Source organism: Macaca nemestrina, chromosome 7 (genome assembly GCF_043159975.1).
Source record: "Macaca nemestrina isolate mMacNem1 chromosome 7, mMacNem.hap1, whole genome shotgun sequence".
NCBI classification, from domain to species: domain Eukaryota; kingdom Metazoa; phylum Chordata; class Mammalia; order Primates; family Cercopithecidae; genus Macaca; species Macaca nemestrina.
The window spans coordinates 84,119,945-84,145,040 of record NC_092131.1 but is presented as its reverse complement, the minus strand read 5'-3'; the positions used below and the strand labels follow the sequence as shown (position 1 = coordinate 84,145,040).

General features: G+C 50.1%; 2 protein-coding genes across 8 annotated transcripts in view; one reads left to right on the top strand and one right to left on the bottom strand.

Annotated features, from left to right (window-relative positions):
• The window catches only part of LOC105477849 (neural retina leucine zipper), a 40,046-nt gene that overhangs the window by 6,971 nt on the left and 7,979 nt on the right, over positions 1-25,096 (bottom strand). For 2 of the 6 annotated variants that reach the window (XM_071100414.1, XM_071100415.1), the window contains exon 1: positions 9,424-10,018. The exons of 2 other annotated variants lie outside the window; for them this stretch is intronic. The gene's annotated coding sequence lies outside the window, so the exon portion shown is untranslated. Of the gene's footprint in view, positions 1-9,423; positions 10,019-19,444; positions 21,091-25,096 lie in introns of those variants that run through there. 2 more of the 6 variants (XR_984957.2, XR_984956.2) reach the window with 2 other exon arrangements.
• On the top strand, positions 8,687-18,539 carry LOC105477850 (phosphoenolpyruvate carboxykinase 2, mitochondrial). 2 transcript variants are annotated; one of them, XM_011734679.2, is made up of 10 exons: positions 8,687-8,821; positions 11,269-11,514; positions 12,609-12,793; positions 12,881-13,084; positions 13,456-13,643; positions 13,963-14,125; positions 14,400-14,618; positions 17,150-17,287; positions 17,567-17,662; positions 17,919-18,539. In XM_011734679.2, the coding sequence occupies exons 1-10, from the start codon at positions 8,793-8,795 to the stop codon at positions 18,371-18,373; spliced, it is 1,923 nt and encodes a 640-aa protein (XP_011732981.1). In that variant the 5' UTR covers positions 8,687-8,792; the 3' UTR covers positions 18,374-18,539. The 2 variants fall into 2 exon arrangements, with proteins under 2 accessions (XP_011732981.1, XP_011732985.1); XM_011734683.3 differs by lacking the exon at positions 8,687-8,821 and adding an exon at positions 9,159-9,232.

Sequence of the window (25,096 nt, the reverse complement as noted above, 5' to 3'; positions counted from 1 at the left end):
CCTCTTTCTCAACACAGAGGCCTGGGTGTCCATCAGATCCCAAAGGTCATCACTTATAAAACTTAACCTGGTCCCAGCCTTAGATGTTGGGGAAGAGCTGGCAGATACAGATTATCTAAGATGGTGGTTTCTGAAGTGTGGTCCCCAGAGCAGCAACATCCATATCACCTGGGAACTTGCTAGAAATACATGTTATCTGGTCTCACCTTAAATCTACTAAGTCAGAAACTCTAGGGTGGAGCCGAGAAATCTGTGTTTTAAGGCCCTTCCAGCAAGTCTGACATGCTTGAAAGTTTAAAGGCCAGGCACAGTGGTGCAGGCCTGCAATCCCAGAATTTTGGGAGGCCAAGGTGGGTGGATCACTTGAGGTCAGGAGTTCAAGACCAGCCTGGCCAACATGGTGAAATCCCGTCTCTACTAAAAAATACAAAAATTAGCTGGGCATGGTGGCAGGCACCTGTAATGCCAGCTACTCCTACTGAGGCAGGAGAATCGCTTGAACCTGGGAGGCGGAGGTTGCAGTGAGCTGCGATCGCGCCACTGCACTCCAGCTTAGGCAACAGAGAGAGACTCCATCTCAAAAAAAAAAAAAAAAAGAAAAGAAAAGAAAGAAAGTTTGAGAACCGCACAGAATGCCTACAGTCTACCCAGCTTCCCTAGGGAGGCATGTGTATATGTCTGTACTTGTGTATGTGGTCTCTCCTACCACGCTTTCCATACACATATTGGAAAACCTAGATCAGATGACATCACTCTTTTCCCACACCTGGGTGTCTGTTTTAAGGAGCAGAAACCATTGTCACCATTCAGGCTTCTCTGTGTGACTGTCTGGATCTACTGCTGCTTTCTCAAAAGAATAAAAAAGCCTAAGGCCTAGGAACCAACCACAAAATGGGAATAAGGATCATGGAGAGGCAGGACCCCACACCCATGCCTATGGAATGTAGCTCTCTAAAGTGGACACCAAGGAAAGAGACTCTGCAATTTCCCTGGTTGAAGAAGGAATGGGAAATGTTGAGTGCAGCCCCTTTTTCATGCCTGCTCTGGCCTGGCCAGACACTTGCCCCCAACCAGCAGCTGTCAGGTCTGCACTGATCCTCTTGTTTACTGGAGGGCTCAAAGGAGAGGTGGGAGGGCTAAGCTGCTAACAGGCTAAGGGAGTCAGACTAAACAAGCTCAGGCGAGTTGAGCTGCTTGGGGCTCAGACCAGGCACCACTAAACCAGGGAAAGGAGTTGGGGGAGTGAGGGTTGGCCCCAGTCTGGGCTAGAGGAAAGGACCAAGGGCATGGAGAGGAGAGTCTGTGGCAGTCATTGGGGACCCAGAAAGCAGAGCCCATCTCCCGTATCCACTGGAGACTGAGAAATGAATACTGAGACTGACAGGCTCAAGGACACCTGGAGACAGGAAAATAGGAATGAAAAAGATGAAGCCAGCATGACTCCGGGAATAATAGAATAGAGGAAGGAGACTAAGGAGGTAGTAGGTGTAGATGTGAGATAGAAGACAGGACAAGTCAGGGGCTCCATGGGGATTTGGATTAAAGGAGACAGAAAGACGTAGACACATGGAAGAGATGGGTAAAGAGAGGAAGTCTTTCAGAATAGGACCAAGAAGGGAGTAGGGGACAACAGGAGGGGTGGAGAGGAACAAGGACTAGAACAGTAAGAGTTCTTGGGGACCAAGAGCTAGACACCAATACAAAGAAACAGACACATCGATAGGCCACAGAGGAAGAGCAGTGGCCAAAGGACAGAAAGGTAGCAAGATATGGATGGAGTGATATTGGACCATGGGGAAAGAGGGGCAGGCAGGCAAAGGGCCTGCAGGAGTGGGGTAGAAAATGAAGAGGAAGGAGAGAAGATGAAACAGTCAGCCTTTCAGGATGCTACCCTCCTCTCCTCTGTCCTGCACTCTCATTTTTGGAACCCTGAAAGACTGGTTCTCATTCCTAGTTCTGGCTCATGGTATCTAGATCTTCAGTAATAGATCCAAATCCTCAACCTCTTCTTGGTGTACCTTCTACATTCATTTGACAAATGCATATTAAACACCTATTCTGCACCACACCCTAAGTAAGACATTAGCAACTCCTCAGTAACTTAGACTGATACCAGCCCTGACTTCAAGAAACTTACAGACTGATGAAACAGAGAAACATCAAATTATTGCCCTTTGGCTGGGTGCAGTGGCTCACGCCTGTAATCCTAGCACTTTGGAAGGCCAAGACGGGTGGATCGCTTGAGCCCAGGACTTTGACACCAGCCTGGGCAACATGGCAAAACCCTGCCTCTACTAAAAATACAAAAACCGAGGTGGGAGGATCACCTGAGCCTGGGGAGGTCAAGGCTGCAGTGGGCCATGATGGCACCACTGCACTCTAGCTTTGGAGACAGAAAGAAACCCTGTCTCAAAAAATAATAATAATAAATAAATTATTGTCCTTAGGCCCAGGCAGGAGTGGCCCCTGCCCTGGGCCCTGTGCTTTAGAAGGCTCCACTCTGGCCCTCCTCTGACTATGTCCCACCACATGGGTGAGAAGTCCAACTCTCCTCTGCCCATACCTTAATTCTCTCAGGACCACACTCCAGATAGCTAAGCATTCCCTGTCCAAAAGGCCCGAGCCCACTCCTAGGGCCCACATGAACCTCTTGCCTGAGTTTATCCTCCCACAACTGAACCACATGACTGGTTCACACATTTCAAGGTCAAAGGGTAGACAAGGGGCAGCCACTTGCAGGAGGCTGTGGACAGACTTGGGATGGTCTGATGGGAGGTCCACATGGTTTCATACAAGGCCCCTTGCAGTCCAAGATGGTGTCAGGGGTGGGAGGCAAAGTGGGCCCAGCTGAGGGCCAGTGGCCAAAACTACATTCCCCTACACTACCACATTCTGGTGCAGAACCCTGAGGATTCCAAATAAAATACAAATCTGAACCTGGCCTTCCAGGCCACTGTGAAGTATATATTTGTCAATATATTTGTCAAGGTAGAACAGAATATATTTTGTGTAACAGTTTGTTAGCCTGAGTTATACTTTTTTTTTTTTTTTTGACAGCTCTGTCACCCTGGCTGGAATGCAGTGGTGTGATCTCGGCTCACTGCAACCTCTGCCTCCTGGGTTCAAGTGATTCTCCTGGCTTAGCCTACTGAGTAGCAGACATGCACCACCATGCCCAGCTAATTTTTTTTTTTTTTTGACACAGAGTATTGCTCTGTTCCCCAGGCTGGAGTGCAGTGGCATAATCTCGGCTCACTGCAAGCTCTGCCTCCTGGGTTCACGCCATTCTCCTGCCTCAGCCTCCTGAGTAGCTGGGACTACAGGCATCCACCACCATGCCCAGCTAATTTTTTTTGGTATTTTTAGTAGAGATGGGGTTTCACCGTGTTAGCCAAGATGGTCTCAATCTCCTGACCTCGTGATCCACCCACCTCAGCCTCCCAAAGTGCTGGGATTATAGGCGTGAGCCACTGCACCTGCCCTAATTTTTGTACTTGTAGTAGAGACAGGGTTTCACGTTGGCCAGGCTGGTCTCGAACTCCTGACCTCAAGTGATCCACCCGCCTCAGCCTCCCAAAGCATTAGGATTACAAGCATGAGCCACTGCGCCCCACCCTGAGTTATACATTTTAATTTTTTTTTTTTTTTTTTTTTTTGAGACAAGATCTCACTCTGTCACCCAGGCTGGAGTACAGTGGTGCAATCATAGCTCACTGCAGCCTTGAACTCCTGGGCTCAAGCTATCTCCCACCTTAGTCTCCCAAGCAGTTGGGACTACAGGCGCACACCCCCATGCCTGGCTAATTTTTTATTTTTTGTAGAGAAGAAGTCTCACTATGTTGTTCAGGCTGGTCTTAAACTCCCGGTCTCAAGTGATCCTCCAGCCTCTGCCTCCCAAAGCGCTGGGATTACAAGGCATGAGCCACCACACCCAGCCCATTTTAAATATTTAAACACAAGGTTTGAGGGCCTCTATTTGTACTCTTGCCGCAGGTCCTACATGTGTTAGAGATGTGTCTACATAACAACAAACCATCTAAACAGAGATGAATGTGCTATGAAGAAGGGCAGGGTGCTATGAAATTTTTTTCCGTGAAGACATACTCTAATACAAGGCCAGAGGGGATGGATCACAGGGACAGGTTGCCTAAGAAAGTCATGTTAAACCAAGACTAGTCAGGTGAATAAGAAGTGACCCTGCCTGGAGGTGTGGACAGGGTGGGAATTCCAGGCTGCAGAAACAACATATGCAAAGACTCTGAGGCAGGAAAGAGGTAGACATGCTCACAAAACTGAGAAAAGATCCATGTAGCCAGAGAGTAGAAAGCCTGGAAGGTGGGAAGAACAATGATAGGTGAAGCTGGAGAAGTCAGCAGGGGCCAGATCATGCAGAGCCGGGGAGGTCACATTAAGGGTTTGGGCTTTATTCTAAGAGCAGGGAGAAGCTACTGAAGCGTTTTCAGTAGAGACATGATGTGATCAGATTTGTGTTCGAAAGGATCACGTATGTCAGCACTTTGTGTTTGTGGAGGAAGGCAACAATGAACTAGGAGTCAGATTAGAGGACTAATGCCATAACCAAGTTGAGCCTGGGGAGTATCTGCAACTGGAAGCACACTCTGAGACAGAACCTTGTTTGCAAGTGGTTTATTGGGCGGGGGGCAGGGAGCCTTTCGAAGAAAGTGAGAGTAGCAGGACCCGAGAGAAGGAACAGTTGAATGGCACTGCAGCTGTAATCAGCTGAGCCTAAAGAGCTCTGGGACTGGGATGGACCTTCAGAGTTGTCCCAAACTGAGGCAAAGGGCTAGGCCTCTGTACTTTGTAACAACCATTCATTGGATACATTCTGCCCCCAGGAAGCAGGCATTGCATTTGGTGAGACAGCTCCCTTTGGCCACAGATAGTGCTCAAGGAAGTACTCAGCTGTGAGCCATCAGCAGCCAACACTCAGCAGCTGGAACAATGAGCACCATGATCCTGAAGGGGGAATCTGGGCTGCACACCACAGCATCCACTACTCGGGGGCTGTGAGACTTCAAGGATGAACCCAGAGGCTCCAGGGAGGACAGTGCAGATCAGGGCAAGGCTGGTCACACTCTGCCCCCTGGTGGTACTCCTTGGACATGGGGCCAGCTGGTGGTCCAGGCTCCCCTGGCAGGGAACTAAAGAAAAGTGTGTGGCAGATAAGGGGAAATGAGCAGTGCAAGGAAATCCGCACATGAGCCCCTTGCTCCATTTGCCTAAAGCTAGAGAAGAAAGTAATGGTGAGGAAGAATGATTCAGAAACATGGCACTCATTCATTCTTTTATTCAACCAACTTTTATTAAGTGCCTATTATAGGCCAGGTACTGCTAGGAACTAGGAAAAAAACAAGACTGAAATCATCACTCTAGTGAGGATTACAGAGATATAAAAGTAACTACAGTATAGTAAAGTGTAATAAGTACAAAAATATAGGCATATACATGGGATAGAAGCAACACAGATGAAATAGATGTTCATTCTAAGGGATGAACAGAAAAGGCGTGTGTGTGTGTGTGTGTGTGTGTGTGTGTGTGTGTGTGACAGAGTCTTGCTCTGTCGCCCAGGCTGGAATGCAGTGGTGCGATCTTGGCTCACTGCAACCTCTGCCTCCCGGGTTCAAGCAATTCTCCTGCAACCTCTGCCTCCCGGGTTCAAGCCTCCTGAGTAGCTGGGACTACAGGCGTGTGCCACCACACCGAGCTAATTTTTGTATTTTTAGTAGAGACAGGGTTTCACCATGTTGGCCAGGCTGGTGTGTGTTTAATTTGAGTGCAGATGTCCAGAAAAAGTTCACAGAAGTGCTCTGGAAACTTCAGAGTTCAATACGTAGGAGAAAAGGAGGCAAGTGGGGATGTGGGGGTGACAACATTAGATAAATAGGAGTCAGATTATGAAGGACATAAGATATCATGTGACGGAAAGAGCCTTGAAGAGATTTTAAGCCTAAGAGTGATATGATCTAATTTTTAATGGTAAATCAAGGGGACAGTATAGGATTTACAGGGAGAGGGGGACTTGGTAATTAGTCAGAAAGATCTGGATTCAGATTCCATTTCTCCTTCTAACCAGTTGTGTGACTTTGAGCAAATGACTCTTTAAGCCTGTGTCCACATGTGTAAAATATAGTTGTGAAACGGAATGAGATTATGCATGCAGAGTTGCTGACACAGAGCCTGGCACTTACTGTCCATACCATAAACATTATACTTCTCTCTTCACTTTCCAAGTGGATTTGCATGCACAGTGTGGGGAGTCGCTTGGTTGGGAGAGGGGTTGGTGTTTGGAGAGGCAGGAGTCCAAGAAGTGCCTTAGAAGCTATGACCTGAGGCCGGGCGCGGTGGCTCAAGCCTGTAATCCCAGCACTTTGGGAGGCCGAGACGGGCGGATCACGAGGTCAGGAGATCAAGACCATCCTGGCTAACACGGTGAAACCCCATCTCTACTAAAAAAATACAAAAAACTAGCTGGGCAAGGTGGCAGGCACCTGTAGTCCCAGCTACTCGGGAGGCTGAGGCAGGAGAATGGCGTGAACCCGGGAGGCGGAGCTTGCAGTGAGCGGAGATCCGGCAACTGCACTCCAGCCTGGGCGACACAGCGAGACTCCGTCTCAAAAAAAAAAAAAGAAGCTATCACCTGAAGCCAGGTGAGAGATACGCCCTGAACTAAGGCCCTGGCCATGGGGATAGTTACAGACTTGAGAGCTAATTGAGAAGTACAGATCCAAAGGTCCTGGCATCTGATTAGCTATGGAGGATAAGAATAGTCTAGACTGATTCCCTTTGGGGCAACTGGACAGATGATGGTGCCATTTGCTGAGGTAGGAAACCATGAGAGCAAGTGCAGGATTATGGAGAACAAGATGACCTTCAGGTCAACCATGCTGCCACCAGTGTGCACACCTTTAGGCCCAAAGGGTGGCCAAGAGGCATCTGTTTGCAGCTGGGTAAGTGTGGACAGAGTTTGGATCTACGGACTGGGGAGAAAGAGATCCAAATACATATACCTGAGGTTGAGTATAGGCTACAGCCTGAGGAGGAAGAGACGGGGACCAGCAGCAAGCCCATAGCTGGAGACTAGCTCTCATTATCCCACTATGTTCCAGCATAGAACACCAAAAAATCTGAGAATCAAGATTGTTTCTGTTGCAAGTGGCAGAACTCCAATTAAAATTAGCTTGAGCAAGAAAAGAAATGCATCGATTCCTATAACTGAAATCAGGAATCCATTGCTTGCCATCTCCCTGCTGTGCTTCCTCTAGGCTGGCTTCTTAGACAGGTTCCTGCTTTGCAGTGCCAAGCTAATACCCAGCAGCTCCAGGTTTATATTCTACCAGCTCAGCAACTCAGCAGAAATAGCTCACTTCCAAAGTTTTCAGAAAAAGTCCCGGAGAGGGATCTCATGCCCATCCTTGAACATCCCTGATTGCTGTGGCCAGAGTGAGGAACACAAAAGTTGGCTAAACTGCAAGCCTACCCCCAAGAGGGGTGACATAAGACCCACATGACAATACAGACTGAGGGGATGGTTCCCCAGAAGAAAATCAGGGTGCTATTACCAGAAAGGAGGAGCGGATGCTGAGCAGACACCCATCATAGGTAAGCTGAGTTTGAGGTGCTATATAGCATTGTGGGTGATATCCAGTGGTCTCAGGTTGGAGAGAGATGTCTGAATGGAGATATAGCTTGAGAAATCACCTGAGGACCTTACAGTGGTAGCTGGGTGAGCAGATGCATTTCCTCATTGGATTGTGGAGAGAAAGAATGACCACGCCGGGCGTGGTGGCTCACACCAGTAATCCCAGCACTTTGGGAGGCTGAGGCGGGTGGATCACGAGGTCAGGAGTTGGAGACCAGCTTGGCCAACATGGAGAAACCCCATCTCTACAAAAAATACAAAAAATTAGCCGCGTGTGGTGGCGGGCGCCTGTAATCCCAGCTACTCTGGTGGTTGAGGCAGGATAATTGCTTGAACCCAGGAGGCGGAGTGTGCAGTGAGCCGAGATCCACCACTGCACTCCAGCCTGGGTGACAGAGTAAGACTCCGTTGGGGGTGGGGTGTGTGCCAGGGCAGGAGAATGACCAGATCAGAGGACCAAGGAAGAGACTCAGGGGTGGAGAGACTCCACCATTTCACAGTAAGACAGAAAGGAGCCTTGATCAGGAGGAGAAGCGGGGATTTAGGAGTTGGGAACTAAGTGGACCTTAGCATTGGGCACTTGGAATACAGAAAGGCCCAGGGCTCAGGGCGTCGGGTCCCTAGGAGGAGGAACTGAAAAGGCAATGCCCAACCCCCTAACTTCTAGACGTCTGGCCCTTTGGCCTCCCGCCCCTGGCCTCGCCCCTCGTTCCTAGCTTGTTTGCCACCTAGTGTCTCTCCGGGGAGCAAGAGTCCTCAAAGTTACATCATGTGCGGCGGGTAGGGCGGTGGCGGATGGGGGCGGGACCTCGAAGTCGGGGGCCGAAGGGTGGACCCAGTCCTCCAATGGGAGAGGTGGGTTTGGCGGTTGGGAGGCAGAGGTTGGGGCGGTGGCTGGGCTGACCTGGGGCCTGGAGCCCCAAGGCCGAGGGAGCCAGCCTGCTGGCAGGGCGGAGGAAATCTCGCGCCAGCCCTACCAGGTTCCGCCCCCGCGCCTGCCCCCCTCCTTTTTAAGCGCCTCCCGCCAGCCTCTGCTGTGGCTCGCTTCGCCGCGCTCCCTCCTTCCCCGCCTTCCATATCTCCCCGGCTCCGCTCGGTTCCGTGGCCACCCCGCAGCCCCTGCCCAGGTGCCATGGCCGCATTGTACCGCCCCGGCCTGCGGTGAGTGACCCCCGGCCCGGGGCCCACCCGCACCTTCCGCTGCGCTCGCCCCCTCGGGGCTGCCAGTGGCGCTCCCCTGCTCTCAGCCTCCGCCAGGTTTCCCGTCCTAGGCGGAGGCGGGCAGGGGCGACTGCTGTGGGTCCAGCCTCCCGCGCCGTGCGTCTCTTGGGAGGGCAGCCGGCCGGTGCTCCTCGTTTCCGCCCGCACCTCCCCTTCTCTGCCTCGCTCGCCTCCGACCGCGCGATCTCTGTCTGTCACTCTCAGAACTTCCTCTCCCTCCTCGTTCGTCTCTGCTGAGTCGGGTCTCCGCATATCCTCCTTTCCTTCCCAGATACCTCCCTCGGACCTCTACCGGGCTCCCAGCCTGCGCCCCAGGGTACTTCGAGAGGCAGCAGGGCCCTGGGGACAAGGGTACGTGAGCCCCGGGAGACTGAGCTCAGACCCCTTAAAGAAGATGGAAGGTTAAACATCCATTCCCGGCCTTTCCCGGACTGGAAGGACTGGAACCTGGCGGGAAGTCCAGGGCAGCCCGAGGGACCTGGGGCCAGGAGAGGGAGGCAAGCAAGGTGGGAGGAGGGTGCCAAGTTGCCTTCGTTTCTTACATAGCTGGCTTCTTCCTCTGTCCAGGCCTGGAGCCCCCAGGCTCGTCCTGTTCGTCTGCTCCTCCTCTTAGTCTCCTTTCTATTTATTCTCTGAGGCCTCTCTTCTCAGCTTTTGTCTCAGAGTCGGAAGTGACCCACATCTCTCGCACAGCCCGTTCCACGTGGGCAGCCCTTGTGGGTAGTCTTTGAAGGAAAGGTCCCACTTAGGGGGCTGTAGGAGGGTGTGGGGGCTTCACAAGAGAGAACGTGAGCGAGGCTCCAACTGGAGAGAGGCTCTCCTCAAGGATGTGTGTCTTGAAGATTAATGCTCAGGGAGAACTTCCCTCTGAGGCAGGAACAGACCCAGGTCCCAGTAGCCCTCCTCCCCTGCCCCTGGGGCCACACTGTTCATCTATCCTGCTTTAGCGGAAACCACCCCAGCTTCTACCCCAGCCAGACTCAAGCTCCCGCATCCATGCTCTGAGCTTTCTCCCTTCCCCAGGCTAACACCCTCTGAGTCCCAGCTGCCAGCAGGCTGCTGTTTCACCCTCCCACCAACACCAAAGCTCTCTAGGCATGTGGCCTCTAGGAAGGAGAGCCAGGGGAAGCACGGAGTCACGCGGTCCTGGGTGTGGGGGCAGTTTCTGATGGGCGAGGCCTTGGTAGAGGAGGAGAGTAACATCCTTCTCATGGCCTTTGCTCTCTCAGGCTTACTCCACCTTGGGTCCAGGCCAATCAGAGCAGACCTTGCTTCTCTCTCCCCCAGGGCCATGAGAGGACAGACAACAGGATGCTGACCTCCTAAGAATTAAGCCCATGAACTCCAGCCAGTGACACTCATTCCCCAGTGGTCAATCTTCCGCACAGTTCAAAAATACTTACCCGAGGGCAACATTTTACGCAATCATTGTTGGTCCAAGTGGGCAGCAGCAGATCAGGGCCTGGAAGCCCAGCATCCAGTCACCTATTCTCTGTGCAAGAGTCCTCATCTAGAAACCTGGCACTGCAAAGACTGGGACCTTTGCTTGGGGCTTTCATAGTCTTACAGCATACACACCAGAAGGAAAGAATAAAAACAGTTGCCATTTTAACTTATAAAAAAACTATACTCGAAAATGGAAATAAAATCGATGAGGCTTCAAACACCAGACATATGAAGTTGTCACCTGGGCCCAGCTTCTTGACACTTGGGCCAAAGGCCCCTACTCTTTTTTTTTTTTTTTTTTGAGACAGAGTCTCGCTCTGTTACCCAGGCTGGAGTGCAGTGTCACAATCTCAGCTCACTGCAACCTCCACCTCCCGGGTTCAAGCGATTCTCCTGCCTCAGCCTCCTGAGTAGCTGGGACTACAGGCACACGCCACCACATCCGGCTAATTTTTGTATTTTTAGTAGATGGGGTTTCACCATGTTGGCCAGTATGGTCTTGATTTCCTCACCTCGTGATTCACCTGCCTCAGCCTCCCAAAGTGCTGGGATTACAGGCATGAGCCACCATGCCCAGCCATCCCCCTACTCATTTCTAAACATTGATTAAACAGTTAAACATGGGCATGGGCTACACATGCAGTAACATCAGCATGCCTACATGGACACTTCCACACAGCCAGGCATGTGCCTTTTTTGCTCATTTGGCCATATCTGTCCCTAACTGACTAGGAGACACCCTCCTCAAGCCTCATGAAGGCTACAAGGTACATGTGTCCTGAACACATCCCACACACCAACTGCAACATGCTCTTCATGGTCCCTGCATGCAGACATGTTTTAGCAGGCTGCAACCGCCCAAGCTTTCTGTCTCCCCACCACCCACCCCGTCCACCCTCGATGACAGCAGCTAGCTCATTGCTTCCCTGTTTCTCCTGTAGGCTTAGCTGGCATGGGCTGAGCCCCTTAGGCTGGCCATCATGCCGTAGCATCCAGACTCTGCGAGTGCTTAGTGGAGATCTGGGTCAGCTTCCCACTGGCGTTCAAGATTTTGTAGAGCACAGTGCCCGCCTGTGCCAACCAGAGGGCATCCACATCTGTGATGGAACTGAGGCTGAGAATACTGCCACACTGACCCTGCTGGAGCAGCAGGGCCTCATCCGAAAGCTCCCCAAGTACAATAACTGGTAAGCCTTGGGCTCCACAACCTGCAAGATAGGTGCACTGAGGCCACTTTGGGTTCACCAAGACATAATCAACTTAACTAGAACATCCTAATGGAATGAACAAGAATGAGAGCTTTGGGGTAAACGGACTCAGAAACTGGGATTTGCTCATGCCTATAATCCCAGCACTTTGGGAGGCCAAGGCAGGTGGATCACCAGAGGTCGGGAGTTTGAGACCAGCCTGACCAACATAGAGAAACCCCATCTCTACAAAAAAAAAAAATATATATATATACACACACACACACACACACACACACACACACACACACACACAAATTAGCCCAGCATGGTGGCGCATGCCTGTAATCCCAGCTACTTGGGAGACTGAGGCAGGAGAATCACTTAAACCCAGGAGGCAGAGGTTGCAGTGAGCCGAGATCGCTTCATTGCACTCCAGCCTGGGCAATAAGAGTGAAACTCTGTCTCAAAAAAAAGAAACTGTTTTTTTTTTTGTTTTTTGTTTTTTGTTTTTTTTGAGGCAGAGTCTCACTGTGTCACCCAGGCTGGAGTGCAGTGGCTATGATTTCAGCTCACAGCAACCTCTGCCTCCCAGGTTCAAGCAATTCTCCTGCCTCAGCCTCCCGAGTAGCTGGGATTACAGGCATGCGCCACCACGCCCAGCTGATTTTTGTATTTTTAGTAGAGACAGGGTTTCACCATGTTGGCCAAGTTGGTCTCAAACTCCTGACCTCAAATGATCCACCCACCTCAGCCTCCCAAAGTGCTGGGATTACAGGCGTCAGCCACCGTGCCTGGTCTGGTTTGTAGTTTGTATTTTATTTTAATGCTAAATGAAGAAGCTGACATAAATAGATCCTTTGCTTTTTTTTTTTTTTCTCACCAGTTCAGGGAGATTTTGCCAGGGGCAGAGACCCCCAGAGGGCTGAGACCTTGGGGAAACACCCCTTAGATGGGGCAAAGTCTGGAGGAAGGACCTGAGATGTGATTGGGTGGGGAAAAATAAGGCCAACAGAAGACCTGGAGTCAAAGGTGGACTTGAAAAAGTGGGTCTAGGGACAAGGGAAACCTCCTGACAGTACGCTCTCCCCCAGCTGGCTGGCCCGCACAGACCCCAAGGATGTGGCACGAGTAGAGAGCAAGACGGTGATTGTAACTCCTTCTCAGCGGGACACGGTACCTCTCCCAGCTGGTGGGGCCCGTGGGCAGCTGGGCAACTGGATGTCCCCAGCTGATTTCCAGCGAGCTGTGGATGAGAGGTTTCCAGGCTGCATGCAGGGTAACCAGGGCAGGGACAGAGTGGCAGGGGCATGGAAGATATGAACAGGTTTGGAACCCTTCATCCAGGGGATGCTTTCCTCCACAGGCCGCACCATGTATGTGCTTCCATTCAGCATGGGTCCTGTGGGCTCCCCGCTGTCCCGCATTGGGGTGCAGCTCACTGACTCAGCCTACGTGGTGGCAAGCATGCGTATTATGACCCGACTGGGGACGCCCGTGCTTCAGGCCCTGGGAGATGGTGACTTTGTCAAGTGTCTGCACTCCGTGGGCCAGCCCCTGACAGGACAAGGTAAGCACCTGCTCTGCCCCAAGGGGGACACAGAGGCCTTCTTGTACTCGGAGGAAATCCTAAGTCCTACTTCTCCACAGACCCTAAGAACCTGTCCTCTCTGGCAACCTAATTCCCAAGATCCAGAGCAACAGTCCCAGCGGAGGTGTGAGGCTGTGTTTGCAGAGTACTTTGCACAAGATTGAGAAAAGTCCGTGTCCAAGAATAGGGGCACAAAAGCTGATGGTTATTATGAGGTGGGGGGCCTCAGCCACCTCTTGGTGCTGCTACTGCTCCCAAGTGTCTCTCTTGCCAATCCCTGATCCCTCTGGCCCCTGACACCCCAGTTCGCGATGCTGCTGCCAGCAGCCCCATGACCCCATTGTCCCCAGGGGAGCCGGTGAGCCAGTGGCCGTGCAACCCAGAGAAAACCCTGATTGGCCACGTGCCTGACCAGCGGGAGATCGTCTCCTTCGGCAGCGGCTATGGTGGCAACTCCCTGCTGGGCAAGAAGTGCTTTGCCCTGCGCATCGCCTCTCGGTTGGCCCGGGATGAGGGCTGGCTGGCAGAGCACATGCTGGTGAGGGCCTGGTGAGGAGCAGGGCAGCTGCTGGGGACGGGGCAGGGGTGGGGCCTGGCCAGTGCCTCAGCCTCACCTCCCTCCTGCCAGGTGCCAGGCTGGTGGGCAGGGACTCTACTTGAAGGCCCAAAACTTTGGCCTCAGGCTGCTGAATGTTGGGGTTTCCCCTGCCACTCACCCAGGCCTAATGGCAGGGCAGTCACCTATATAGTGAATAAACATTGGTCCTCCCTGTTAAACCCTAGCTGTCCTTCCCCATGAAGACCATGCCCTGACCTTTGGTGACCTCTTTCTTATTCCCTCTCTCCCCAATGCACAGATCCTGGGCATCACCAGCCCTGCAGGGAAGAAGCGCTATGTGGCAGCCGCCTTCCCCAGTGCCTGTGGCAAGACCAACCTGGCCATGATGCGGCCCGCACTGCCAGGCTGGAAAGTGGAGTGTGTGGGGGATGACATTGCTTGGATGAGGTTTGACAGTGAAGGTGAGGGACCCTCAGATCACACTCTTGGTTCTGGCTCTTGTCAGAGACTCGAGGTCTCCTCTTTAGTGTTCACAGTGACTTTGTCAGTGAGAAAGTTTCCTGAACACCCAACCCTGCTCCATTCCTCTGGCAGCCCAGCCACCCTAGAGACAGCCTTTCCTCATCAGATCTTGGGTCCATCTCAGGACAGGGAGGGGTGGAGCAGGACCTTCTTTGGTCTTACATCTCAAGTTTTCCTTGTTTGGTCCTTCCTTTCTTTCACTTCTTCTAACAGGTCGACTCCGGGCCATCAACCCTGAGAACGGCTTCTTTGGGGTTGCCCCTGGTACCTCTGCCACCACCAATCCCAACGCCATGGCTACAATCCAGAGTAACACTATTTTTACCAACGTGGCTGAGACCAGCGATGGTGGCGTGTACTGGGAGGGCATTGACCAGCCTCTTCCACCTGGTGTTACTGTGACTTCCTGGCTGGGCAAACCCTGGAAACCTGGTATGTGCAGTAGGGAAGGTGTGGCACAGCCTCCAGGCCTCAGCACCTTAATGGTGGAAAAGCCTTCTCCATGACCTCCAGCCATCTTCTAGGACTGCTAGGAGGCACAGAAGTCATGAACGTCTGCAGTTTCCAGTCCCAGGCAAAATCTCAGTTCATGTCCCAACTCCACCAGTCACTGGTTTTGTGATCTGGCTAAGTTGCTCAACCTCTAAGCTTTAGTTTCCACATCAGTTGAATGCAGGTAGTTGTGATAGTACCTATCTCATGAGGTTGTTGGAGGATTAAAGAGTGCATAAAAAGGGTTTAGCACACTGACAAACACACAGTAGACTCTCAATAATAAATACAGGCTGATTTTTTTAATGAAAGGAAAAGGAAGGACTTTTGAACATTGTTACAGAAGGTATTGGGCTCCAAGCACTATCCATAAAGTTTGACCCATTAGGAAAAGGGAAACCTGCCTCCTCTGCTCCGACTGTCCTCCTGCCACTTGGCTCCCACTGTCCCCTGTATAATAACCACCGTCTAAAGGTCAGTATTGTTACCCTCACCCTTCCCCTGTCCCTCCAAAGCATTCACCCCAATCCCTTCCTATAAACAAAATTAGGTCAGTGCTTGAGTCTTTCCCAGAAGCTAGTTTCTGAATCCTGTCATTACCCCGGGTGCCTGGGAGTCCCACCTTTCCCTCAGCCCTGCACTCTGGACCTTCAGTATTCTTTCCATGGCCTTCTGCAGTCAGGCAGTCCAGACACCAAGGCGGGGGCAAAGAAAAGTGTGGGAGGGGAGGGTGGCCTTGTGGTCACTGAAGCCTATATTCAGGTTTGCCAGGCTGGCCTAGCAGTCACCCTCCTTGCCTCATCTAATCACCCTTTATTTTTACTAACACCATCATTAAGCCCCTCTCAGCCTTCCCACCCAACTGAGAAATCCAAGAAACTTTCATCTTTCCCCACAGGCTAGTTCCCCAACCCTTTCATCATCTCCAGATTCGGGGGCATAACTAAGGCACCTTGTCCCCAGCTTCAATTCCCAGAACAATACCCTGTGTTAGGGTCCTGCACTGGGTGCTGATGAAGGATGGCTCTTATCTGCGATGGGAGGCAGAAGCTGGGGATGGGACAGAGTGGGGATCTGGGCCCCATGGCTTCCTCACCCCCCATGTCTAACCAGCAACCTCCAGCAGAGAAGGGGATGTGTCCACTCAGGGGCCACACAGTGGTGCTTCATACATGTGCCACTGACTTAGTCCCAATCCCTCTCCAGGACACCTGAAGGTGCCAAGTATGACCTGGGCTCCTAAGGTTATCCCTACCCATGTGATATCCCTATCTCTGTTCTTCAAGCCCTATCACTTCATCAGGGTCTAAGCAGGGCAGGGAAATCTCCAGCATTTTGTTAGCTTTAAAATCAATTCCTTGCTGGGTGGACATCTATAATCCCAGCACTTTGGGAGGCTGAGGTGGGTGGATCACCTGAGGTCAGGAGTTCGAGACCAGGCTGGCAACATGGCAAAACCCCATCTCTACTAAAAATACAAAAATTAGCTGGGCACAGTGGCTCACGCCTGTAATCCCAGCTACTCAGGAGGCAGGAGAATCGCTTGATCCCAGGAGGCAGAGGTTGTAGTGAGACAAGATCGTGCCACTGCACTCCAGCCTGGCGACAGAGTGAAACTCCGTCTCACAAATAAATTAATTAATTAATAAAATAAAATCAGGCCAGGTGCGGTGGCTCACCCCTGTAATCCTAGCACTTTGGGAGGCCGAGGTGGGCAGATCACCTAAGGTCAGGAGTTTGAAACCAGCCTGGCCAACATGGTGAAACCCCATCTCTATTAAAAATACAAAAAAATCAGCCAGGCATGGTGGTGGGTGCCTGTAATCCCAGCTATTGGGGAGGCTGAGGCAGGAGAATTGCTCGAACCCGGGAGGCGGAGGTTGCAGTAAGCTGAGATTGCGCCACTGCGCTCGCTACAGCCTGGGCAACAGAGCGAGACTCCACCTCAAAAATAAAAAGATAAAATAAATTCCTGTTTGCATTTTGGTAATTTAGGAGAGTCTGTCTTCCCCAGTTTGCTGATGGAAAGTCAATTGTCTGAGGTACTAAGCTGACATTCTCAGTTTTTGCTTTAGGTTTGGGTATTTAAATAATAATCTCGCAAATAACGAAATAGTTTCTGGGGGAAAAATTATTATAACCTTATGCCCATATCTAACCCCATTCCCTTGAGCCCTGGTCAGTGCCAAGTGCCAGTAGCTTGGCACAAACATTAGTGTGCTGCCAAACCCCAATTCCTCTCCCACTCTTTTCTCACATAGCTCAGCTGGCAGCACCTTCATGGCTAAATAACCTGAGCTTTTGGAGATGCCCTGGCTCCCTTCTCTCTGCTCCTTATCACACAAAGTTCTAGGCAGCTGATGAGACAAAAAAAAAAAAAAAAGAACCCTGCAAGAATGTGTGCCCATATATGTGTGTGTTGGGGGTCGACATGACCTTGGAAATAATAGTGTTTGTATTTCCTCTGCCAGGTGACAAGGAGCCCTGTGCACATCCCAACTCTCGCTTTTGTGCCCCGGCTCGCCAGTGCCCCATCATGGACCCAGCCTGGGAGGCCCCAGAGGGTGTCCCCATTGACGCCATCATCTTTGGTGGCCGCAGACCCAAAGGTAAACAACATGTGAGCTCCATGTTCTTGGCAAAAGGGCTATGTCTGTATCAGGGTCTACCTCCCTCCCTCTGATCCAGAGCCTCGGCCTGCATCTTACCTGTAGCTGTCTGTCTCCAGAGTTCTCCCCTGGTGAATGCAAACTTGGGAGGAGGCAAAGGGTCTGAAAATGGGATAGCCAAGGTCCTAGGAGAGACAGTACCAGTCAAGCTCACCAGAAGGGCTGGAGTGAGGGTCCAAAGAAAAGGGCTGCCTGTGACTCTGTTCATTGGTGATCTAGGGGTACCCCTGGTATACGAGGCCTTCAACTGGCGTCATGGGGTGTTTGTGGGCAGTGCCATGCGCTCTGAGTCCACTGCTGCAGCAGAACACAAAGGTGAGCACCCTCGCCATTCCTCCCTCTCCTCTGTGCACACACAGCACTTCCTCTCTCCCTTCCTGAGCCAGACCTTCCTTTTGTCCACCCCTGGAGTCTGATATGGCTCCACCTCTTCCCACTTCTATCTTTTCCCCATCCCTGAAGATATGCCAGAACCATGAGCCTTTCACAGCTTCTTCCAACTGGGTGCAGGGTGCCCTTCCCTTCTCCAGTGAGAAGGAAGATTCCTTACCCATCTTGCTCCCCTCCCTAGGGAAGATCATCATGCACGACCCATTTGCCATGCGGCCCTTTTTTGGCTACAACTTTGGGCACTACCTGGAACACTGGCTGAGCATGGAGGGGCGCAAGGGGGCCCAGCTGCCCCGTATCTTCCATGTCAACTGGTTCCGGCGTGACGAGGCAGGGCACTTCCTGTGGCCAGGCTTTGGGGAGAATGCTCGGGTGCTAGACTGGATCTGCCGGCGGTTAGAGGGGGAGGACAGTGCCCGAGAGACACCCATTGGGCTGGTGCCAAAGGAGGGAGCCTTGGATCTCAGTGGCCTCGGAGCTATAGACACCACTCAGCTGTTCTCCCTCCCCAAGGATTTTTGGGAACAGGAGGTTCGTGACATTCGGAGCTACCTAACAGAGCAGGTCAACCAGGATCTGCCCAAAGAGGTGTTGGCTGAGCTTGAAGCCTTGGAAAGACGTGTGCACAAAATGTGACCTGAGGCTGTGGTCTAGCAAGAGGACATAGCACCCTCATCTGGGAATAGGGAAGTCACCTTGCAGAAAATACTAGCAATTTGGTATTAATTAACATCTTCTATGTGCCATAGACCTTCCCACAAAGACTGTCCAATAATAAGAGATGCTTATCTATTTTACACAAGATTTGTGCTGTTTTCATTTCCCACCTATCTTCACAGGCTTCCCTCTAACACCAATCTCACAATCTTCTTCCAGCCCCTGGAAGAAGCACAGCCCAGCACAACCAAAGATCTGTTTTACAGGCAGCTCTAGCACTGGGTCACAGACATAGGAATTGCTGGGAGAAGGCACTATCCACTCTATGTCCCGAGTTCTTAAAAAAAAAAAAAAAAAAGGTGAGGCCTGGCGCCGTGGCTCATGCCTGTAATCCCAGCACTTTGGGAGGCTGAGGTGGGCGGATCACGAGGTCAGGGGATTGAGACCATCTTGGCTAACATGGTGAAACCCTGTAGCTACTAAAAATACCAAAAAAAAAAAAAAAAAAAAAAAATTAGCCAGGCGTGGTGGCGGGTGCCTGTAGTCCTAGCTACTTGGGAGGCTGAGGCAGGAGAATGGTGTGAACCCAGGAGGCAGAGCTTGCAGTGAGCCAAAATCGTGCCACTGCACACTCCAGCCTGGGTGACAGAGAGAGACTCCATCTCAAAAAAAAAAAAAAAAAAAATGGTGAGGGCCTGAGCAAGCTGTTCAGTACAGCCCCCAGGCCTAAAATTCCTGATCTCCCACTTAGATTGCAGAAGCCTCTACAACCCCATTCTCCAGTGAAGTGGCTTCATTGTCAGTTCTCAAATTTGTTCTTCCCCCACCTGACCTGGCACTGGGAGTTACATAGTATTCATGGAAGCATATTCAATATTAGGACAGCTAACAACACTTCTGTAGCACCTTCTATGTGCCAGGCACTGCCGAGGCCAGCTCGGTCGGGGAGACCCTAACCCAGTGGTGCTAGAGGAATTAAAGACACACACAGAGAAATATAGAGGTGTGGAATAGGAAATCAGTGGTCTCACAGCCTTGAGAGCCGAGAGCCTCGGACAGAGATTTACCCACATATTTATTGACAGCAAGTCAGTGATAAGCATTGTTTTTATAGATTGTAGATTAACTAAAAGTATTCCTTACGGAAAACAAAGGGATGGGCCAAAATAAAGGGATGGGCTCTGGCTAGTTATCTGCAGCAGGAGCATGTCCTTCAGGCACAGATCGCTCATGCTATTGTTTGTAGTTTAAGAACCCCTTTAAGCAGTTTTCCACCCTGGGTGGGCCAAGCGTTCCTTGCCCTCATTCCGGTAAACCCACAACCTTCCAGCGTGGGTGTCATGGCCATCACGAACATGTTGCAGTGCTGCAGAGATTTTGTTTATGGCCAGTTTTGGGTCCGGTTTATGGCCAGATTTTGGGGGCCTATTCCCAAAATGTCCCCCTTATTTGATTTGCAAAGTGATAAAAACAAAGGCAGCTTTGTCACGCTGAGCTACTTCTCGCAGGAGTCGCAGGAGTCGGGATCCGCATCTTCGGACTATACAAAGACAAATGACACAGATTAAAAGCACAATCATCATTGACATCACAGAGCTTCCAAGTGTTTTTATCCATTTTAATGGGTTACTAGCTGCTAATCTGTCTGCAGCTTCTTCAAGCACTCCGGTTCCTGGCATTAAGGTCAGGTGTGCCTGGGATGCCTTAAATGTTTGTTCTTTTAATAATAGTTTCTACAAATCCTTGTTTAGCTCCTACAACAGGCCACATCATTTGAGGGTGAGATGCCACTATACCGCCATGGTTCCAGATAATAGGAACTCTTGCCGTACTTCTTATCATTTCTACCATCTGACCATTTTGTTCAGACCAGCTGAACATAGTGTGACCATGGCATGCAGACTGAGAGGTGCAATTCAAGCTAAAGATTCCCTTAGGGGACCAATTAATAATGACTCCATCGGAATCGGAGAGCAGCACTTCTGCCTGTTCTGCAATGCAATCTTCCTAAACAAGTATGTTCATTTTTTCTAACTAAGGCAATCCTGTTTACAAATAGGTTTTTGAGGGCAGTATGCCTCAATTATAGGAGCAGATTTATTATGGTAAATACTGAGATCAGAAAGCGTGTATAACTGTGTCATAGAGTGATTACATCCAGACATTATTGCCAGACAAGATTGATAAATATGCCCAATAAGTATAATTGTTCTCTGTGTTAGCCCTTGTTGAAGAAATACTCATGGCAATGGTGATCACCACTATCATAGCTACCATTAAATTACTCATTGTGACTGATTGTCCCACTTTGCTCAGGTTTTCTTCCGCCATCTGTGACTGCTTCTTGATCTGTCTCCAGGTGGGTGGCTGTGTTCAACGGGTGTTGCTTGTGACAGTTGGGATCCTCCTCTCTCAGCATCAGTCTTGACATGGCTGCAACTGGGGGGTCCTCGGGATCCTTCTGGAATCTCTTTCTCAGCATCTCGCTCATGATAAGCTTTCAGGTGTCTTGATGGTATCCAAATTGGCTGTTGATTTTGTCCTGGAGAAACACAAACATAACCTCTACCCCAAGTTTATTATTTTACCTATTTCCCAACTTTTTGTTATCAGATCTCTCCACCAAACCAGTTGTTCGGCTTCTGTCTTTGCAGTTGGTTTCTGTAGATGCTGTCCAGCTGCTGATACCATCTGGCCTTTGGGCAGACTCAAAAAATTTAAAGTTAATAATGCTAGATTCAGTTGCATCTGCAGTGTTCCATATTCCCTGTTTTCCTCCCTCTGCTTTTGCAGCTGCCGTTTTAGGGAGAGATTCATTCTTTCCACTGTGGCTTGTCCTTGAGAATTATATGGGATACCAGTAATGTGTTTAATATTCCATACAGAGAAAAATGTAGCTAGAGATTGGCTAGTATAGCCTGGGACATTATCCGTTAACCATTTTAAAGGCATAGGTTCTGGAGGCTTAACAATGGCCGCCATCAAAAATGATATTCTAAACCTTGGTGGGAACTGTTGTCCTTTCGCTTGAAGTGGTTTTTTTTTAACCTTGCAAATTTTTCCTAGTCCCATACCAGGGACATACCCCATTTCATGAATCATATGTTGACTTTGAGGGCTATATAATTGTTCTGGAATACTTGTGCTCCCCATTGTTGCAATAAATCTCTTCCCCATAAATTTATAGGTACAGAAGTTATAACTGGTTGAATAGTCCCAAGTTGTCCATTGGGCCCTTCACAGTGCAAAATATAACTACTTTGATATACTTCAGGGGCTTTACCAACTCCAACTATGTTAAATTGAGCAGGTTGAATTGGCCAAGTGGGCGGCCAGTGCTGCAGAGAAATGATTGAAATGTCGGCTCCTGTATCTACCAAACCTTTAAATTTCTTTCACTGAATAGTTATTTCACAGGTAGGACGTTTATCAGTAATTTGATTTACCCAATAAGCTGCTTTGCCTTGTTTATTTGTGCTTCCAAATCCTCCTGTTCATTTAATTTCACTTTTCCCCCATTCCCGCATATGGCACAATCAGGAGCTGTGCTATACGCTCTCCTGGCTCTGCTTTCCAGGGAACAGAAGTAGATATAATAATTTGAATTTCCCCATTGTAACCTGAATCAATGACTCCTGTTTATATTTGTACCCTTTTTAAACTTAAACTAGACCTTCCTAGAAGTAATCCTATCGTCCCTGCTGGCAAGGGTCCACAGACTCCTGTTGGGACCTTTTGTGGGGGTTCCCCAGGCAGAAGGCTCACAGCTTTTGTGCAGCATAAATCTACTGCGGCACTACCGGCTGGGGCAGGGGACAGACATTGTACCGGGGTGAGGGAATGGCCTGAGCCAGAAATGCCCCGGTTTGGAATGGGGCCCGGGATGGGCCCCTCATAGCGTCTCCCGAAATCGGGTTCCCATCTTTATCAAACTTAGAGTGACACTGTTTAGTCCGATGTTTTCCTTTTTTACATTTTGGACATATTTCAGGTTCAGCAGTTTTCTTTTTTCCCCATCTGGTGGCCTGACTTGCTGATTTTTTCTACATTCTTTTTTAGTATGACCATGCTTTCCACAGTTAAAACAAGCTCCAGGAAACGGAATATTTCCTTTATCCACTCTTGGTCCTGCCATTTCCTGTGCCAACAAAGTAGCTTTATGCAGATTACCTCCGATACCATCACAGGCCTTGATATAATCAACTAAATGTGCTTTCCCTCTAATAGGTTGCAGAGCAGCCTGGCAATCAGGCTTAGCATTGTCAAAAGCTAATAACCGTAACACTATATCCTGAGCAGCCGAATCTGCAATCACCTTTTTAAGAGACTCCTGTAACCAAGCTATAAAATCCGCATACAGTTCTTTTGGTCCCTGCTTTACAGCACTAAAGAAAGGGTATTGTTCTCCACCTGAAGTGATTTTTTCCCAAGCTCTAATGCACACTCCTCTAAGCTGCTCTATGGCATCATCCTGCATGATCACTTGTGCATCTAAACCAGCCCAGCTGCCGACCCCCAAAAGTTGGTCTGCAGTTATATTACTTTGAGGTTGGGCCTGGGCGTTGCGAGCAGCCTGAATGGAAGCTTCATCTGCCCACCAAGTTTTAAACTGTAAGAACTGAGCAGGAGTTAGACAAGCTCGAGTAAGAGCATCCCAGTCAGTAGGAATCATCCCACTGGAAACAGCAACATTCTTTTTTTTTTTTTTTTTTGAGATGGAGTCTTGCTCTGTTGCCCAGGCTGGGGTGCAGTGGCTGGATCTCAGCTCACTGCAAGCTCCGCCTCCCGGGTTTACGCCATTCTCCTGCCTCAGCCTCCCGAGTAGCTAGAACTACAGGCGCCCACCACCTCGCCCGGCTAGTTTTTTGTATTTTTTAGTAGAGACAGGGTTTCACCGTGTTAGCCAGGATGGTCTCGATCTCCTGACCTCATGATCTGCCCGTCTCGGCCTCCCAAAGTGCTGGGATTACAGGCTTGAGCCACCGCGCCCGGCCGAAACAGCAACATTCTTTAACAGTCCCATTACAAAAGTAGAACCTGGTCCATACTGATTAACAGCTTGCTTAAATTCTTTGAGTAATTTAAAAGGAAAAGAGTCAAATGTAGCTATAATATTTCCCTGTTGATCTGGGGGGTGTATTCTAACAGGCAACTGCCAAGCCTCCAAATCACCCTCTCATCTAACTTGCTGAGCTCCTGCCTGAATAGAACTGAGAGCAGTCGCTCGAGGCCCTGCTCGAACAGTCACTGAGGCAACTACTTTTTGCCCAGTGATCCTCCGGAAAAGAAAGATCTGGAGGATCAGGCCACTCTTTTTCTTCAAAATAATAATGATGGGTGCAGAAGGGTAGGGATGAACCTCTCCCTCCTTTGCCGCTTTAGCTTTAGCTGGCAAACAAACCTACTGTTACTTCTTCTGTTACTTCATTATACTCTCATTCCTCGTCATCATCAGTGTGAAAAGGTTCCAAGGTGGAATGAACCAGAGCCCACACTTGTCCCACTGTTACCCTGCTGCTTCCGAGCTCCCCTTCTTACTCACCACGGGGATTGCTTTAAGAGTACTCAGGTGTCCTCCACCTTAGTTCCACATTCTCCAACTGTCGCTCTGGCGACCCTTTGACCTGAATTTGAGCCCCCACATACGGGCACCACTTGCCAAGACCAGCTCGGTCAGGGAGACCCTAACCCAGTGGCACCAGAGGAATTAAAGGCACACACACAGAAATATAGAGGTGTGGAGTGGGAAATCAGGGGTCTCACAGCCTTCAGAGCTGAGAGCCTCGAACAGAGATTTACCCACGTATTTATTGACAGCAATAAGCATTGCTTTTATAGATTACAGATTAACTAAAAGTATTCCTTATGGGAAACAAAGGGATGGGCTCTGGCTAGTTATCTGCAGCAGGAGCATGTCCTTAAGGCACAGATTGCTCATGCTATTGTTTATAGTTTAAGAACCCCTGGCCGGGCGCGGTGGCTCAAGCCTGTAATCCCAGCACTTTGGGAGGCCGAGACGGGCAGATCACGAGGTCAGGAGATCAAGACCATCCTGGCTAACATGGTGAAACCCCGTCTCTACTAAAAAATACAAAAAAAACTAGCCGGGCGAGGTGGCGGGCGCCTGTAGTCCCAGCTACTCGGGAGGCTGAGGCAGGAGAATGGCGTAAACCCGGGAGGCGGAGCTTGCAGTGAGCTGAGATCCGGCCACTGCACTCCAGCCTGGGAGACAGAGCGAAACTCCGCCTCAAAAAAAAAAAAAAAAAGAACCCCTTTAAGCAGTTTTCCACCCTGGGTGGGCGAGGTTTCCTTGCCCTCATTCTGGTAAACCCACAACCTTCCAGTGTGGGCGACATGGTCATCACAAACATGTCACAGTGCTGCAGAGATTTTGCTTATGGCCAGTTTTGGGGCCAGTTTATGGCCAGATTTTGGGGGCCTATTCCCAACAAGGTACTGTTCTAAGCACATATATAACAACCTTTTGGGGGAATTACCATTTTACAGATGAAGTAACAAAGGCACAGAGAGGTCAAGTAATTTGTCCAAAGCTTCACCATTAGTAAACAATAGAGCTAAGGGTTAAAGTGATAAAACTGCACAGACATGTCTTTCATAGTAGTATAGACATCTAGAACTGCAAGGACCTTAGAAGTCACCTATTCCGCCGGGCGCAGTGGCTCATGCCTGTAATCCCACCAC